Source organism: Triturus cristatus, chromosome 7 (genome assembly GCF_964204655.1).
Source record: "Triturus cristatus chromosome 7, aTriCri1.1, whole genome shotgun sequence".
NCBI lineage: Eukaryota > Metazoa > Chordata > Amphibia > Caudata > Salamandridae > Triturus > Triturus cristatus.
The window spans coordinates 487071953-487090056 of NC_140590.1; the positions used below are offsets into that span (position 1 = coordinate 487071953).

General features: G+C 43.0%; 1 protein-coding gene across 5 annotated transcripts in view; it reads left to right on the top strand.

Annotated features, from left to right (window-relative positions):
- Positions 1 to 18104, top strand: part of PIK3R5 (phosphoinositide-3-kinase regulatory subunit 5) — a 287692-nt gene that overhangs the window by 262370 nt on the left and 7218 nt on the right. For 4 of the 5 annotated variants that reach the window (XR_014966525.1, XM_085616832.1, XM_085616831.1 and 1 more), the window contains exon 18: positions 5239 to 5354. Coding sequence is in view for 4 of the 5 variants with exons in the window: in XM_085616832.1 (XP_085472958.1) it covers positions 5239 to 5354 (116 nt within the window). In the remaining variant the exon portion in view is untranslated. The remainder of the gene's footprint in view (positions 1 to 5238; positions 5355 to 18104) is intronic. The other variant, XM_085616833.1, reaches the window with a different exon arrangement.

Consider the following 18104-nt stretch of genomic DNA (forward strand, 5'->3'; position numbering starts at 1 on the left):
AGCTGCTTTTTAGAACTGCCGATGCTGAGCACCAACAGGACCCGGCCCACTTAAAGCCCTGGTGCCAGTAATAACAGCCACCAAGCCTGTAGGAACAAAGCAGATCTGGTTTGTTTCGCCTGGAGCTATTGTCTGCTACACTTAGCCAAACTTTCCAAGACAAGTACCGAGAGAATATTAGGAATTACTAATGCTCCGGGTAATTCCTCATTCCTAAGGCGATCTTTACTTTAGGGTCACTTTAATTTCATGTCCGGGAGTCCAACATCGGTAATGTGGGGAAGTGAAGTTACCTGGCTATATATACACCGAGGCACTCAAAATGACGCCATTGCAGTGTGGGTGGGGCAGGGCTTTAAGTGGCCCGGGTCCTGAAGGTGCTCAGCACCGGCAGTTCTAAAAAGCAGGTGCCAAGACGGTTCCCTTTCGGGCTCTCCATTTTTAGGTCTCGGCTAGCGAAGGCTGCGCTTGCGCAGTCTCGCTCGCGAGATTTAACGTTTTAGGAGTGGGGCTTTAACCCGCCCCTTTTTTTCCCTCTTCTCCATTGGCTGGCCTCTTAAAAGCCATTGGAGAAGAGCTTTGTCGCTCCAAACAAGCCCAGTCTTTTTGCGATTCGGGGGCGTGTTTTTTCGATTCTTTCTCTCCTCTGGAATGTAAACATTCCAGCCAATGGCAAGAGGAGAGAAAGAAAAACACGCCCCCGAAACCGAAAACGCCGCTGCCTTTCTCTGAGGCATTTCTGCTTCACCTCGGAGAAAGGCAGTGGTGTGCTTTTTAGGTCTCGGCTAGCGAACAGGTTTGTGAATCCAGCCGGGCGCCTCCTCCGCAGTGCAAAGCTGCGATTGGCACAGTGTTGGCCGGCTGCCACCTGGCTGCTCAGAGCCGCTGCCTTTAATCCCCGGGAGCCCTCTTCCCAAGGAAAGAAACAACTTTATTGTTAGATCATCAGTAAACCTAATGGCGTGCATGTTTATCTTGTACTCCCACGACTGCGTTGACGCCTTTGTAGACTAGGCTGCGCACGATTTTTGGTGGTCGGAGGCCATTGCGTCAACAATTGACCTAGCGAGGTACGTCTTTAACTGTAACCCACACACTGCGTTGCTCCGCTGATTCCTGCCCAAAACTTAGTTTGTGAGTGCAGCGCCATTATGACAATAATTCATCTGCGGTGCTAGCTAATTTAACGTTAACCCGCATTATAGCTTTTTCTCGCTAATACGTGATGAAGACTTCGGTCCCGTTTCTTTTTCGTGTGCGCGGCGGCCATGTTTGTTTAAGGTGTATCAATTTAAGACTACGAACATGGCGTCCTACTTGTACGGCCATTCGGAGATCGGTTTACAGAAACGAGCTTCAAGAAAGTAGGCAAGAGATTCTATTCATGTTAAAATAAAATTAAAAAAAGTACGATAGTATATAGGCAGTTTAGCAGGCAGCAGCACTGTCCTAAAATAACGAATACCAGATATAGACCGATTACCCGTCATCTAATCAAAACAGTTTTTGCTGTGAGACCGGGTGAGTTGACCTGTGAGCTCAATGTCTAAATCCACCCTATAATCTTTGTCTAGATATACATAAGTTACATTTTCCTTTTTATTGTTAAAGAGAATCAACCTTGTTAACTTGAACGAATCCTCTTATCTATCTAGATCGAGTATTTCGGGGCTGTTTGAGATGGTATTTGATTTTTGACAGTAAAGGGTGTAAGCATGTATTATGTACTTTTAAACCACGTCCTTTTCATTTAATCCCAAATGGTTATTTTACCTGCTACGCATACATGCCAACATTTCAGAAGAGCAAAGTGGGAGATTTTTTAGAAAAAAATCGGGAGAATGGGGCCTTGAATCGGGTTACTGGCATGTATGGGCTTTCGAAGTGTGCTGCTGCAGGATCGGACATTTGAAACGCAAATGCACGTTTTTTTCTTCATGGAGCACAATGGCAGGCAGAGGGGGGTTATGCAAGCAAATGTTGTGCACTGGCCTGGCAGTGCATACACCAACATCACCCCCCCACCCCGTGTGTGGCAGCCCGGGCTGAAAGAGCTTGCCGGGCACCACACAGCGCCCCTGGGTACTTCACAGGTCTTTTAAAGACCATTCGCTTGTTAATGAGGCTTTGTTGGTTTTTAACCCCCTCTAGAGCCCCTGCACCCCACTCAAACTATTGCTGGAAGAATTAGCACCTTACACAACACCAAGCCCTGTCAGCTGAAACCCCGAGGAATCGGGTTTCTGGATGCTTGAATCGGGACGCGGGAGACTAGCCTTGAAATCGGTAGTCTCCCGCCTGAATCGGGAGGGTTGGCATGTCTGCTGCTACGGGCCTACGACAGAGTTGAGCGGGATACGCAGTGTGATAACGTCTTAAGTTGGGCTGAAAGATGTAGGCCACGCTTACTGGGGGGAAACCACTTGGGTGTACTGCAATCTTTTTCTTTATGTGAATCATGTCTTTGAGTCCCAATGAGTGACAGACGCATGCATCGCACACTGTAGAACAGATATTTATTCTTTAAAGCATGCTCCATTGGTAAGTCACTTGCTCAGCTAGCTCAACGCTCGAGGATGAGACTTTTGTGGTGGCATACCTGTGGGTTATTGTTCTCAGTCATGGTACCTTATTATTTCCTGTCACTATCAGTTGCATGTAAATTGAGGTATTTACACATTATGAGTGCTTGTCTGATGTAGATGGGGTGAATACATTGTCTGTAGTTAAAGGCATAGTAATGCTCAGAAAGCAGCTTGCAGCTACAGCAGAGATATTAATTGACCCACAATAGTTTTTTTTTCGATCAAGCCCTGTTTGTGGAGCAGTCTTAGGCTACTGTTTGAGAGTTGATGCTGTGTGGTTGTGTCTACTGTTCATCATTGCTGTCTTAGTGAATTGTTGGCGCTGTCCGTGGTTCGTTGGCAGTATCAATGCTGGGTACTGTTGTTTGTCACTGGTGTCTCAAGTATTCAAGTATGGTTGTGCTTCAAATTAATAGATCCAGTTTCTCCATGTAAGTATTTGACTCTCTCATGGTAGTGAGTTTGAGCAGTGAAGGCTTTATGTTCAGAGGTTAATTGATTAGAAATGTAGATTCAAACGAAGCAATAAATAAAACACTCAAAATGGAATGTCCAGTCCAAACTATCAGCTTGTGAAGAGCAGCTTTACAGTTGAGTAAAATCTATCAGTTAAAATTAAGTACTGTGGAAGAAATTTGCTCCTTAAGTACTTGATATTTTAAATAACAAAAGTTTGTCTCGCTCATATTATCTTCCCCTCCCCCCGCCCCCACAGGAACCCTTATCCTGCCTCAGAAACCTTTCAGATAATCTGTCAATTGTTATTAGTCATTTCTTTTTTAAATGCTTAATTTTTTGTGATAAATGCAAAGATCTAGAAACAACGGTGCCACTTCTGCTTTGGCTCCCAAGATCAATGTGTATGTGTCTAGATCTATGTGTGTGTGTGTGGTTCTGTATGTGTGTGCGTGTGCGTGTGGCTGTGTGTGTATGTGGCTCTGTGTATGTATGTGTGGCTCTGTGTGTGTGGCTTTGTGTGTGTGGCTCTGTGTAAGTGCGGGGGGCTGTGTGTGTGTGTGGTAGGCTCTATGTGTGTGTGTGCCTCTGTGTGTGTTGCTCTGTGTGGGTGGCTTTTTTTGTAGGTGGCTCTATGTGTGGGTGGCTCTGTCTGTGTGTGGGTGGCTCTGTGTGTGTGGCTCTATTTGTGTGTGGGTTGCTCTATGTGAATAGCTCTGTGTAGGTGGCTCTGTGTGTGTAGGTGGCTCTGTGTGTGTGGGTGGGTTTGTGTGTCTGGCTCTGTGTGTGGGTGCAAATGCAATAGGTCTCGCATTTGAGAGAGATTAAGCTATTGACATTGTAAATAACAATGGCGTTTCTTTAAATGTTTTAAAAATAAAAATATAAACAAAAATAATGCCATGAGCAGTGCCAATAGCTCTAACTTTAACAATGCCGAGACCATTGCATTGTAAATGCTTGTTACCCTCACTCTCAGTGTGAAAAAAATGATCTTAGCTCTGCAGCAGGAACACCCTTCACTGCCTTTGAGGTAACTTTAAAGAGACTCGTTCTAGTTCTTTCACAGTCTCATCATTTCAGAATGGAAGCATTTTCAATACTATATGAAACGCAACCATAGCTGTTGCTAATTTATCTTTTGCAACTAACAACCATTGGCAAAGCTACTACACCTGGCTTTTTGTATGCTTAATGTTACCTGGTATTATATATCTATATACAATGATAGACACAGCAAAATACCACTGGCAGCACACTATGCTTAGCACGGATTTTTAGCTCAGGTTTTGTAAGTCACATCCTTAATTACATCGGACACGCCCCTTTGAGAGACCCCCCCAGTTTTTCCATCCCACTTAAAGCCCTGGGTGGGGCATAGCTTGAGTGTACCCAGTGTGTAATTTGAGCGAATTGCTGCCAGTGGGGCCCACCAGCAGTTTTGGGGACCAGCACTTATGTTTACACATCAGAAATTTTGTGAGAGCAAGTGAGGGAGAAGCACACTAAGAGGCAAGATGGAGGAAGAGAAAGAGAGGAGAAATGTCACATAGGGAGAAAGGAGGCACATGCGAGGCTGAGATGGAGGGGCAGCGCGTGTCTGAGAGTGCATCAAAGAGGCTTGAGATGGATTGAGGACTACGCAGCCTTGGTATTAGGGGGGTGACATTTAATATCAGTGGCCACGGGCTTCTGAGCAGCTTTGGGCACCGGAACTCATTCTTTTACAAGACTTGTGTAAGCCCCAAGAGTCCCTTCAGGGCACGCCACTAGTAACCTAGTACAAGCGAGAGTGGGAGTGCTGTCATATGGAACTCAAAACCCCGTCTCTTTGAAGAACGGCCTGTCCCTGTGAAGTCAAGATCTATCCTGTGGTCCTCATGTGAAAGAAATGTTTAAATTAAAGGTGTGTGTTTGTCACTGGCAAGAAAGCATAATTCCTCAAAAACTGCATAGGAAAAGAAACTAGAACGTCTCCAGTTAAAAGAACTCGGCAGGTTGAGAGCCTGCTTCAGAAATCTTTGTTTAATTTGCAAGTCACAAGTTGGAACCTTAATGGGCCAGCTTGACCTTTCACCCTTCTGCGCTCAATACAATGAGATCCTCTGCTTTGGGAGATCATGAAAACTCCCACTAAACAGTTCTCTGGTGTGTGTTATGGTGCTATCATCAATGAATGTGCTCTCTCTCTCTGCAGCAGATTGCGGTCTCGCAGATCAAGGTGGACAAGGTGCAGGTGATCGGCGTGGGAGGCAGCACTTTCGCCCTCTGTCTGGATCAGGACGAGAAGATGATTCTGCAGAGCGTCACCAGGTATGAGCGAGACATCTCTGCACCCATAATTCACTTTCAGGGGGGCTGGAGGGAGATAGCAGTGCATTCTATGGAGGGCCCAGTGAGCCGGAAGTCAGACGAACCTTTGAATCACTGGGTGGGCCGACTGAGCCGGAAGTCAGACGAACCTTTGAATGGGCCCAGTGAGCCGGAAGTCAGACGAACCTTTGAATCACTAGGTGGGCCCAGTGAGCTGGAAGTCAGACGAACCTTTGAATCACTGGGTGGGCCCAGAGAGCCGGAAGTCAGACGAACCTTTGAATCACTGGGTGCAAATTGTTGGGGAGCTGTTTCCCCAGATTACTGTTGGCAAATGACAGCTGAATAGTTTGGGAACAAAATGGATTTGATTTTGGCACAAATGGATTTGTTACTGACCAAATTCGACCAATGTTTGGCACAAGTCCCTTATGTTTATTCAATGTCTGAAGTAGTTAGGAAGTTACATGAATTTAGGCCACATTTGATGGTTTTGCTAACTCACATTCAGGATGAAGTAGGCCTTATCTTCTCCCAGGGGCAGACACAAAGCTAGGGTATTAAATAAATCATACAAGCAGTCACCACCCTTCGCTGTGACATCATTCTGAGCTGGGTTTGGACATGTAGGTGTGCATGACTTGTAACTAGAAAGAACTCAAATGCGAACAATCTCATTTAGTTGTAGGAGGAAACTGAGCATCCATTGTCCACCAGTAGATGTCCCGTCCACCCATATCTCAATTCCTCGTATCATTTATGGGTGGGGCACTCACTGTGTTTCTCCATCAGGAGCTCCACCATCAGAAACACCTTCACTGTGGGCCAACCGCTGCAAAACCATCAGCTGTATGGCATTTAAAGGCCTACTCTATTTAGGATGAGCTTTCCAGCGCTGAAACTACCAAGCTTTTTCCTGCCCAGGTCCACCATTTATGGCCTAGAGAACCTGGGCTTGCTGGGAGGAAACTCTCATTCAGATTTCCTGCACTTGCAAAGTTTTGAGTCACGAAGTGTGACTGCCGCCACAAGACATAATTGAGCACTGTCAATCACCATGTTAATGTGACTCCCAGGCAGCTCTCTGCTACAGGGCAGGGAGTCCTCTGGAAGACCTACCTACTCTCAAAAAGAGCTCTGCTTGTTAGCACTCTAAATATGCAAAGAGCGCGTGTCAGGATGGCAAAGTGTTCCTTGCCGGAAAAGGCATGCACTGTTTGTGCATATTTTTTGTACCACCTCCCTGAGAGTTTGACATTATCAGATGTACAGCTCTAGAAAATCAAACTGGCAGCATAAAAATGGAGCCAATGCCCATCCGCCATAATGGGTGAGCTGCCGCTGTCTACAGCTCCTTTCCAATAGAGATCCTAAATAGTTGGTCTTGTGCCCACCAGGGGATTGGCAATTACACTATTCCATCTAAAGGTCTCCAGTGTTCTACTATAACCCTTTTTGGCTGTTACTAATCACCTCATCTCTACACTGAATTCTCCTTCACACTCATATTTCTTGATGTCTCCTTGGCTTATGCCATGTACGACCTTTCTATTCATCTGACCCCTTTCTTATTTGAGTATGAGAGCAATTCTCTTATGGCACTTGCTGCTCTTTTCTATTTATCTCTAGGGCTTCCCTGTGATTTGTACCAGGGCATGTTGTATGCATGCACCACCAGTTCTTTCACCTAACGCTGGCTAAACCGATACCATGCGTCTGTGGCGATAAAGCTGGGCATGAGGCCAATACTCGCCAAGTTAACAACAAAGGGGAAGGGCCGGATAATACGAGTCCCTGCTAAAAACAAACTTCAACGTAGATGTGTCCAACATACAACTCTCAGATTAAAGAAATACTTCCCCTCACATCAACAGGCATGTGCGTGCAAATGCAACAAGAGGAAGAATTAATTTTCTCGCTGTACTTCTACAGCAATTACATGTGCGAATTACCCTAGGAGAGTGGCGCGAGGGAAGGTTCAGTGCATTTTTGTCTTCGAATAATTCCATGTTCTGCTGCAACAATTTATACCAGCACCAACCAGATGCTCAGAGCAGTGATAAGGATAGGAGGCCAGACCCACAGAAGGATCGGGTATACAGAAAATTGCAGGGGCAGTATCACATGGTGGTGGTGGAACATGCAAAGAAGGTGGAAACAAATAACTTGGCCTACTGAAAGGCAACGGGACTGCAGCAGGACCATTTCAGCAGGAGATCTGGGGCCAGGCACAGGCCCAGAAGCAGAGGCAGGAACAATGTTGTTCTTAAGAAGAGCAGCTCACTTGCAGTTAGAAGAGTGGATCCAATTTGCCAGAGCACAACATTTGACAGTTGTGTTTGTGATGAGCAGGATCTGATGGGTCCCATGCCAGCGAGGCTGTCATATGGTCTTTTTCTGGCACACCTGTATATAAAGCCACTCGCTGAGATGGAGTGAGTGGAAGGCCTTGGTCAGACACTCAGGTAAGGCCGCTTGCATCTATACTGTTAAGATATTGTATAAGGTTTCTGTAGTATTGGAAACTGGAGGAGGATTTGAGGGAAGCATCTAGGAATTGCCCTGAGGAACCATAATACGAATAGTAGGGCATCAGATCATTTTAACTGTGTTTCCAAGTATATATTAGTTATCTTGTTCTTAAGGGTACTATTTCTCCTTTATACTTTGCCTCCTGAGTCTCGGTGACATGCACAATGAAAATGCAGATCTACTCCTAGGGCCTCGATAAACTGCCTCTACTAGTGCTGACACAAAATGTGTCCGACGGTCACTAATGGTTTAGTTTGTTATCGGAACCAAGAGATACAGTCTCTCAGAAACCACTTAGATACTATAATGGCATCTGCATGGGCACAGGGATATGCTTCCACCCATCCTGAAAACATATACAAAATAACTGGGAGGTTTGTATAATTTGTACATTTGAACATCTGGGGAAAGTCCATATAGGTATGGACGAAAAGAGCTCCAAGGGGAAAAGTGGGCTCTGAGAGTGGCCTTAATCCCTTTTCCAACATGATGCAACAGGCGGATGACACAGGACTGGCAATAACTCTGGGCAATGGAAGAAAAGAAGGAAGCATATCAATGGGTTGCTGCAGCACCAACTATGCCACCCCTACTGAATAGGTCTGGGTGAAAATGTAATCACGCTGGAGTAATTGTCATAATTTTGGTAATTTCATGTAACAAAATGTACCCGAATTTATTGAAATTGCACCATTACGTCACATTGTGTAATTTCGGGGAGAAATGTTAATGCAAGATGTACGGTTTGGGTAACTTTTGATCACGAGTGACATTTCAGGTACATTTTTCACATGAGCGGAAATTTATGAGTGCGAAACCACAAATCCAAACATGAGCTTTTATGTTTTGAACCGGAACAACTGCAAATCAACCCACAACGACATTTTTAACTTGAATTTTTACCCAAATGGAATGTTCAGTTTATTTTCTGAAGGCAAGCAGCATTGATTTTAAATGGGCATAATTTCACATAATTTTGCGGTATATTCGAATAATTGTGCTACAGCAAATTATACGAGTTGGATCTACCCCTACTAGTAACATGGCTGCTACATGATGCAATCTGGCAAGTGTGGGAAGTAGAAATTGCTGTGGGACCATATTCCCAGGCAGGTCTGTTGCTCTATACCTCCTCACGGTCTCTTTTACATTGCTGTATGATCAAGTACCATTTTCCATTTTCAAAGGCTTGATCCTGCAAATGAGACAAGTCTGTTAATGTTCTTACAGCGAAAAAATCATTTCTCATAAAATACATAACAACATTAGCAGTCTTGGACAATGTGGCATTCTTTGTAGTTGAATCAACTAGCACACTGCCCCTTGAAACATCTTCACGAGGAGAATGGTGTGCAGAACACTTCACCACTGCCACTTTTTCTGGTACTTTCAAAGTGTTCCAGCAGAGGTTAATAAACCCCTTTCCATCCTTAGTAGCCCAAAGATGGGTGTCACTCCAAATGCGTACATTGAGTCCTTGTATACATTGACTGTCTCTTCTTTGACTAGGAAACAGGCTCAGGCGAGAGGAATAAGCTTTGTAACTTGACTAAATTTCACAGTTGATAGATGACAGCTGTCCACAATTTGATGCACAGTGCAAACAGAATAACTGAAAACTAGAGTACCTTCATCATTTCTGAGACATAATCCATCAACAAAATATGCTAATTCACCATCAGTTATTGGCACATCAGTTAGATCAATACAGGGCTTTGTAACATGGGCAGTAACGAGTATGCAGGTATGGGGCTCCCCATCCTCACTGGTGGGCATTAACTTAACCGGACAGTGCACCAGGGTAATATGAGAAATAGACAGCAACGAATTTTGTATCAAGACAATTGGGCTGTGGAGAGGTGCTGAGTTTCTATAGTGAGGAGGAGAGCAATCACAGAATTGGGCAAAGCAGATGTTAAAGGGGAACTCAACACATTATTTTCAGATGCTCAACGAGATGTGCGGCACCTCCACAGACCATGGTGGACTGCAGGCCGTGGCTGGGTCCAGAATTGAAGAGTAATAATCCCTGCACAAAAGCAGCACCCACAGCGTTCTGAGTCATCTCTGTCAGACTGGCATGCCCGAATACTTTTCAAGCGCTTTCTAAAGTCTGTCCAGTTAATCAGCTATTTTCTATACAGTTCGATATCTTAGTCCAATCAAATTTTCGACAATACACTAACCAAAAGATTGAAAGCCAAGCAAGAAAGAAATCAAAAAACGATAAACACAGTTAGAGTTTATCTAAAGTTGTGCCTCAATTTGCACTCATACTTTCAGCCAATTCACCAGGGGCCCCCACTTCATGATCAGAGAGGGGCATGGAATCGCCCGAGGACCCAGATTTCACTGCAGGCACTGGAGGTGCCAGCCCTGGTCTTGCCCACGCAGGAATTATTCAAGATGGCTGCCAGGGCCTGACGGGAGGTAGAAGCCGACATCCGATGGAGTGAGGCGACCTGAAAGGTAGCAGCTGTAGGCCTCGGCACCTAATACACACCTCCCTAGGCTGATTGAGACAGCAATGGAAGGTCTCTGGCACCGCCAAGCGCTACTTGTGGAAGAGGTGAGCGGTACTACGCGGAAAGAGGAGAGCAGCCCTTGAGGCTTGGGGGCTTCGATCACCATGCAATGCTGGAGCAATGAGGGGGTGAGCTCCAAGCCCTATATTTTAACTGAAACTCCTAGGGTGGCCCACTGGACATTAGAGGAAGGCGAGACTTACGTGGGTGCTGCAGTGAGCAAACACTGTTCATCACAATAAGGCTGGGGATACCCCCGCCTCTGGTGAACCGAGAGCCTCCTGGGTCTGGTACTGATATATACCAGTTGTGGTTGATACTGAGGTTTCTTACTGAAGATGGGAAACCTCATGTGGATTGGTGCATTCTGCACCAAATACCGTATGCATCAGAATTTCCTGGGCATTCTTTACTTGGTTAATTTCACCAGGTTTGTTTTGTCACTGTGTACTTCGGGAACATTGAAGAGGTATGGTGTTTGATTCACAACTAGTAATTTTGCTCCATGTGCAAAAATTAGTTTGCACTGAAATAGCAGTTTACTCACTCAGACATTACAAAGGTCTTTGAAATAGCAGAAATTTGGTATTTTGCGCTACATAAACAGGTATTAGTATTATTCTGATTTGTACACAGCAAAATTATGCTTTATCATTCCTCCCTTTGGTATATTGCACCCATTTTGCCCATGTACAACTTGCATTCTGTTCATAGCCACATACATTGGTGTGCCTAAACCAGTTTTTAAAGCAGCCCATTAATATAAGCCTTTTAATGATATTCCAAACATATGCTTGAAAGATATATTTCGATTTCCAGTTCCCAGATACCTCTGGTTTGTTGGTGATATTCTAAATTCAGTAATCTGAAGCAGTTGATTTTTCACAAATCAGAGGCTGACTAGTGACCCAGTAAGCTATTTGTCTTTCGAAAGTAGCTTTATGCAGTCTGATGGGCACCCATGACCATGCTGTCTTGTCAACTTTCACTCTGAGTGGCATGGTTTGGATAAAATAAGTCAGCACTCGGGAGATTGAAGATTTTGGATGACAGTTACAATTTCTGTCCAGAATGCACTTTTTACTACTCATTAACCTTATACCCTAGCAACGGGCTCTGAGAAGAGCTGTTTTTCGGACGCCATTTTGTGTGTGTTTCCTCCCTTGCTCTGCTTTAATGTAGTGGATGCGGCTTCCTGTCTTCTTCATAGAAAGCGAAAGCCCGAGCGAGCAGGTTGTTTTGCAAGAATATGTGTTCGAGGAAAGGATGCTTTTGTGGCAACTACTTGGCCCAGATAAGGGCGGACGAGAAGCACTTATCGCACTTCTGCAACCTGGTGTGCAGAATGGACTTCTATCATACATACTTAGATTTTAAGACTTAGGGAATAGTTCAAGCCCATGGTTTCAATCCTTAATGCTTTTCATGGTTACTTAGTTATATCCATTATATCAGCACTCAGCCTTCATTTGTTAAAAAAAAGAGACAAGTTAAAAATTCTCTGTTTTTGAGGCAAGCTTCTGCCGCCACTGCCAAAAACTAACAAAGCCAAATCTTGATTCCACCTCATGCCTCCACCTTCTACTTCCTGTTCTTTATCTCACTGTTGCAGGGTCTTTTTATGCATGCTTTCTCCTTATGCCACTTTTTTCAGTTTCTCTTGTTCTTCGTTTTAAGTGTGATGATGAAAACTAGGTCCCAGTGCCCACACAGATGAGTGCTTGTTGTGACCACTCGCAATCACCCTACTGGCACAAACGAGGCACGGTCAGAATTTATCATCATTATAAATCTCAAAACTATACAACCATGAAAGGAAAGAAAAACGTCAAAAAAGATTTAAGCTGAGGCGGGTATGAAGGCCTAAACATAGGGAGTGTTCATCGTAGGTTGACAGGTCTGAAATTATCTCAGATTTTCAGCCAGATGGGAAAAATGTCCATCAAATGATTCTAAATGGAACTCATTTACTACATAGTTTGTGGTTATTTTAAAATCTGGCATGAATTGTGCCTTCTGGCACCCCTGGCCCAAGACACAGAGCTGAGACTGCGTCTGACTTTACATCAGCCCGAGCGGCCTTTCTGAAGCGCTGGCCTGATGATAAATTAGCTCTATTTGCCCCACGCACCAGTCTGCCCATGTTTGCATTCCCAGCTTTATTTCAAAGATTGAAATGATTTTTAGAAAAACCTGTGTAAGGTCCTGGATCCGCAGCCTCTAACCTCTGTGAAACCTATCAGACCCCAGCGATATGCTTGAATGGGGTGGAGAAAACGCTTTCTGATTTTGCCAAAAGTAAGTGCTAATTCATTTATAATCAAGACAAAAGATATGGGAAGCCATGACAGAGAGAAGCCATACAGCTCCTGTACGCATTGCCATTTCAACCAGAAACAAGTTCATTTCCAACTGTTTGTGCAGACAAAACACATGTAGAAGCTCGTACTGAGATCTTGTACTGTCGGCTGTTTTCTTATAGCCGTTTGAACCATCAGGTGCATTCGTTTCTAGCTCACTAAGATGTTTTGCAGCCCACATGCTTTATGTTGTATTATAGGACTTCGACTCAAGTCAAAAAACGTTATTCGAATTCCATTTGAATCCATAAAAGCATATGTAACAATAAATACATAAAATCATGCATTAAATAATCCTTCACCTTACACATTAAAACAAATTTTACATTTTATCAGTTCAATAGATACAAACAACCTTAGCTTCTTCTAGATTTCTTACATTTCTAAAGTGCTTTCCATTGCCTGAGATGCGTGCCTGATGATCAGAGAACTACAGAAAAGCGATTCTCTATGTTTAAAAGTATTATATGTACAATAGAAGGGATGGATCGAGAACGTTTGTTCGCCTTAAAAAACAGTTACTCTTCATTATAAAGCCTTACTTATTAATCATTTTCATATCGAATCTCATTATGTTGCTAAAGCAATTTTCCTCTCTTCACTGCTTGGGAGATAAAAGCTGATACGAAACAGCAAGTAACATCACTGTCAAGTTTACTTAAATAATTTAAAGCATCCTGGTAAAGTAGAAAACGTTCATTTAAAAAGAGTGGGTGAATCAAAATTCTTCGAATGTCAACATAAAACTTGCAAAACAAGCTAAAATGTACAGTTGATTGGGTAGCAGTCCCATCACGTGGGCATCTAGATAGATTTTTTGGGCCATGACTTTTAGAGAAAACAACTAAATTATGCAAAATACCCAAACCATAATCTGATCAAATAAAATCGCCCTTGAACATTTGATACCCTTATAAGATATTCTTGTATTCCTTGCTTATTTGGGCCTGCCATGTATTTTGGCACTAACGTTTTATTTTCCTCCCTTCTTTTTCTAGCATATCTGCATTTTTAAAAGAAATAACTCCTTCAGGTCTTTTTTACCAAAACGTAGGATATTCGCATATATAGTGCTTCATACCTGACAAGGTCATAATATGCTCCGATTTTCATTTAATTCTTGAAGGCCCACTTGGAGTTGCATTTATTTTTCTAATGTTAATTATCTTTTATTCGTGCTTAATAAACAAACCATCTAAATGAATTACACCATCTAAACAACATTAATACTATTAATACAGATGTCAGGCAATTCGACTGAGGAGTCAATAAAATGTTGTCCTTCCTGTTCCTGTTCCTCATCCCATACTGTGGAGTCTTTGTTTTGTACACAAACCGAGATGTTAGCAGATAATACACGTATTTCAATCTCACATAGTGTAAATCTTTACAAGGAAATAAAGCATGTTCAAAGCTCTCCGCGGATTCCTGGCATAATCGACATTTTCTCCCAGTGATTGAAACATGAAGTGGAGAGGTAGGAGTAAGGCAGACCGAAACAGAGTGGTAGCGAATGGTGAACAAGAGGTAAAAAGAAATAGAGGTGAGGCAAAGATAGGTAAAGAAAGATTAAGTCTACGGTAGATTAATTTGAAAGCGAGGGAGAGAGTTTGAACTAGAGAAGGAGACAAACAAGAGAAAAAAGAGGTCACTTTACCAGGGAGTTCCTTGTAGGTGGGGATCTGGACAGCTGCCCATCTTTCCCATTCCTTAAAACGTTCCTGGGTACCCCAACAGAGCACTACAATGTGGTGAATTCATAGACTAGGAATGATAAACTCTAGTTAACGGTTTGAAGAAACATGTCAGAGTGCGCTGGTCATGCTTTTCAGAAGGAGATAGTTTTCGAAAGTAAAAGGGTTCCCCAAGTATTCAGTCAATCAATTCACTTTATTTGGTTTTTGCATAAAACCATAAAAGTCACATAAAACAAAATATACAAAAAAGTCTATCCTAAAACGAGTCTGCCAAATAACATCAAATGCTATACATAAAAATAAGATATAAATAAAGTGAATGTGTAATTTGTTTGAAAAAGAAGACGAAAAAGACCACACAAAGATGGAGTACAGGGTAACGATACATTCAGGGATACAGCTCAACCATCCCTTGTGTACCTCTGACGGTTAATCGCAACTGGCTCGTAACCTAACTTCAGATTTTAGAAAGTTAAGGACATAAAAACAATATTACCAGATAACATTAGTAAAAACTAAAAGCAGGGCGAACCTGCCTAAACTTAAACTTTTTCAAAAAAGGGATAATAAAAACCTTCTGGGGTACCTCTTAATAGGTGCAAAACATTGTAAATTATAGCATGTCCTGTGGAGACTTACCGTCGCAGCCACAGGACATTAGCCTCTGACCCCTACTACACCCACGTGGCTGCGCCAACTAGAGATAAAAGAGATCAAAAAGAAACCTGGTCAGTAAAAAGCTATTGTAACCACTTAAAGGTCCCAGGAGATATGGTTCAATAGTTTGCATAGTTTTCAAGATGATAATTCTGCGTACACTAGTCTTCCTTAGCTCCCAGTCTTCCCTATCTGAGGTCAGCTGACTAAAAAAGGACTCCTTTACCCACACCAGCTCCTTCCTGTTCACCGATTCTGGGTTGGAAAATAAGTCAGCTTTTCCCAAACTTGAGAAACATCCCTTAATTAAGCCAAGGGATGCGGTGGGCATGGTCGAGGGTCATACAATCCTTCATGATCAGTTTATTTAAAGTTGTACCCTGACTGAGCCAGATGTATAACCTCAGATAAAGTAGGTGAAAGGCCAGCAGGTCAGAGAGAAAAGCCACATCCAACTCTGCATGTACCGCTACGGTTGAGGTACCCTGAGGCACACTTAAGAGACATTTCAAAACACTATTTTCAATTGTTTGTAATTCCTCGTGGGCAGTGTATCCTCAGACTGCACTACCATAGGACACCTTGACAACACACTTTGCCCAGTACATGTGCAATAGGGCCCCAATTGGTCGCTTTCCTAGTCTCGAGGCAAAGTTAACAATGGCGGCATTGGCTCGCACAAATCTCCTTTCTTCCTATATTTTAATGGCCTCTATTTCATCTTATCATCTAACAGGACACCCAGATAAGAAAAGGCGTCTGTGCGCTGGACCTGAACAGATCCAACCTGGTTCCCCAAGTAAATTTACTTCCAAAACCAATAGTCAGGCTTTTAGTCCCTGACTATCGTTAAATAACCCACAAACCAGTGGCTTAAATTTGCTGTAACCAAACACAATACTTTAGGTTTTAATAGAATCAGTATTTAGATAATAAGTTAATTTTGGCAAGTAATATCTACCATAGCATCCAGTGGTCTGTGCAATCCCACGGAGTGAGATCAGCAGCAAATCATTCACATAATATAAGCCTCCTCAGCTTTTGAGACGTCATAGACAGAGGCTAACTATTTACAGAACGTGAGACACATACTAAAGTCGTGCATTGGTTAAAAAGACTAGCCACTAAAATGCCGCCTCCTTATACCCGGGTGGAAGAAGAGATCTGACAATGGCCCAGGTAGAGAGAGGTGTTGACCCTAGTTTGAAGCTGAAGTTCACACAGAATACACGCCACTGTGGTATCAAAACCCGAGTCTGCTAGTTCTTCCCTGAGCAAGATTCAAATTACACAGTCAAATGTCTTACAGAAATCAACAAATGCAGCACACCCGCAGAAATCCAACACGACTACACCGACAGGAAGTGCTTGGCTATCCATAAGTGCAAGTGTGTGTCTTTGGCGTTCCATTCTGTCATCTGCTCTTCGTGGCTGGCTGCAGGCCTTTTAATGATGTGCACCATCATGCTTTGGGAAAGCCAATGTACACACTGTTATTTTGAAGCACCGCATCGCAATATCTGATGACAGCCCTATACCACTTTGCAGGTGGTGGCAGTTAATGTGACCCTGAGGGCTTCTGGTGGCAAGTGATCTTCACTCATTTAAAGACCAGCAGTGTGAAGCATCTAGTGATGTCCTTCAGCACCCCCTGCCATGAAACAAAAGCTCAATACTTACCCCCAGCCAACAACCATTCACTATAATCCATCACTCGACCACCTCCCCTGCCAGTATTCAATGTGAATCACCCCAAACACAAAACACAAACAAATACATTCGAACTCCTGTCAACAAGAATCCCATAACCATGTATGTGCCCAGACACCGGAATTGCTTCAGGACCATATAGATGGTGAGAATGTGCTATACAAATGCACCGTCCACAACGAATGTGATGAAAAATCAAATTATAAATTCGCAGATCACATGCACTAGAATTATAGTTGACTAATGTTGAAATGATCTCCATATGACAGTAATGCAACTTGAAATGTATGGATTAGGGGCCCCATCAACACATATTTGCTCTCGTGCAAATCAGGTAACACTGGGAGCAACTCTTATTTACACCTGCACTGTACTGTAGGGACTTGCCCTTCACCGAGTCTTTTCCTACATCTTGGATATATATGTTCTTCAGGAAATCTCTTGAGTAGAATGTGGAAGGTGTCCATGAAGCTCCAGTATTTGCCCCACAATAAATATTTTCAAAGCAGACTCGACACATTTCGGCAGGTTTTGTGAATGGGGAAATTAATGGAGAGGTGGTAATGAATGCAACAGAGCGTGCAGCAAGCTGGCATACTTACTCTGTATGACGGTACTAAACAGAGTCTTTGGCGCATTAGCACAAGCCAGGCAGGTTATGCAATCCCACCCCAGCCAAAGTGTGGATTGAGTTCTTTACCCTTACACAGTGTCACGGATTTCACTTTAGCGTGATGAAATGCCTTATAAATGGACACGCACTGACTTTCTCTTAAAATTCGGTTTAGCACTATTATAAAGTATGTCTTAGAGATTGAAGCAAGAATGAAATTGAGGCAAAAACCTCAACAGACACGTCTCTCAAAATATGTATCCCTCAAAATGACAGCCAATATACATCAAACTTAATTTCCAAATAATTTCCAGATAGAGGAAAGTCAAGTAAATCTCATACTTCATAGAAACGTTTCAATTTATGAAACATAATGATATATTCATACCAAATCTAAGGAGCTATATTTTGAAAAGGTTACTCCTTTTCAGCAGAAAACTCTTTAAAGTCGGACCTATGTGGCTAATATAAAAAGTCAAATTCTCAACATGTTTCAGAGGAAAGAAGAAATCCAGTGCATAGCTCACTGTGCTAGATTACGATTGAAACATATAACCTGCACAGTAACAAACGCTTCTCTGTGACAAAAACTGTAACCCACTGAGCTATACACATATACTGTTCTTTGTCATGCATGGTACAAGTTCTATGCAGCA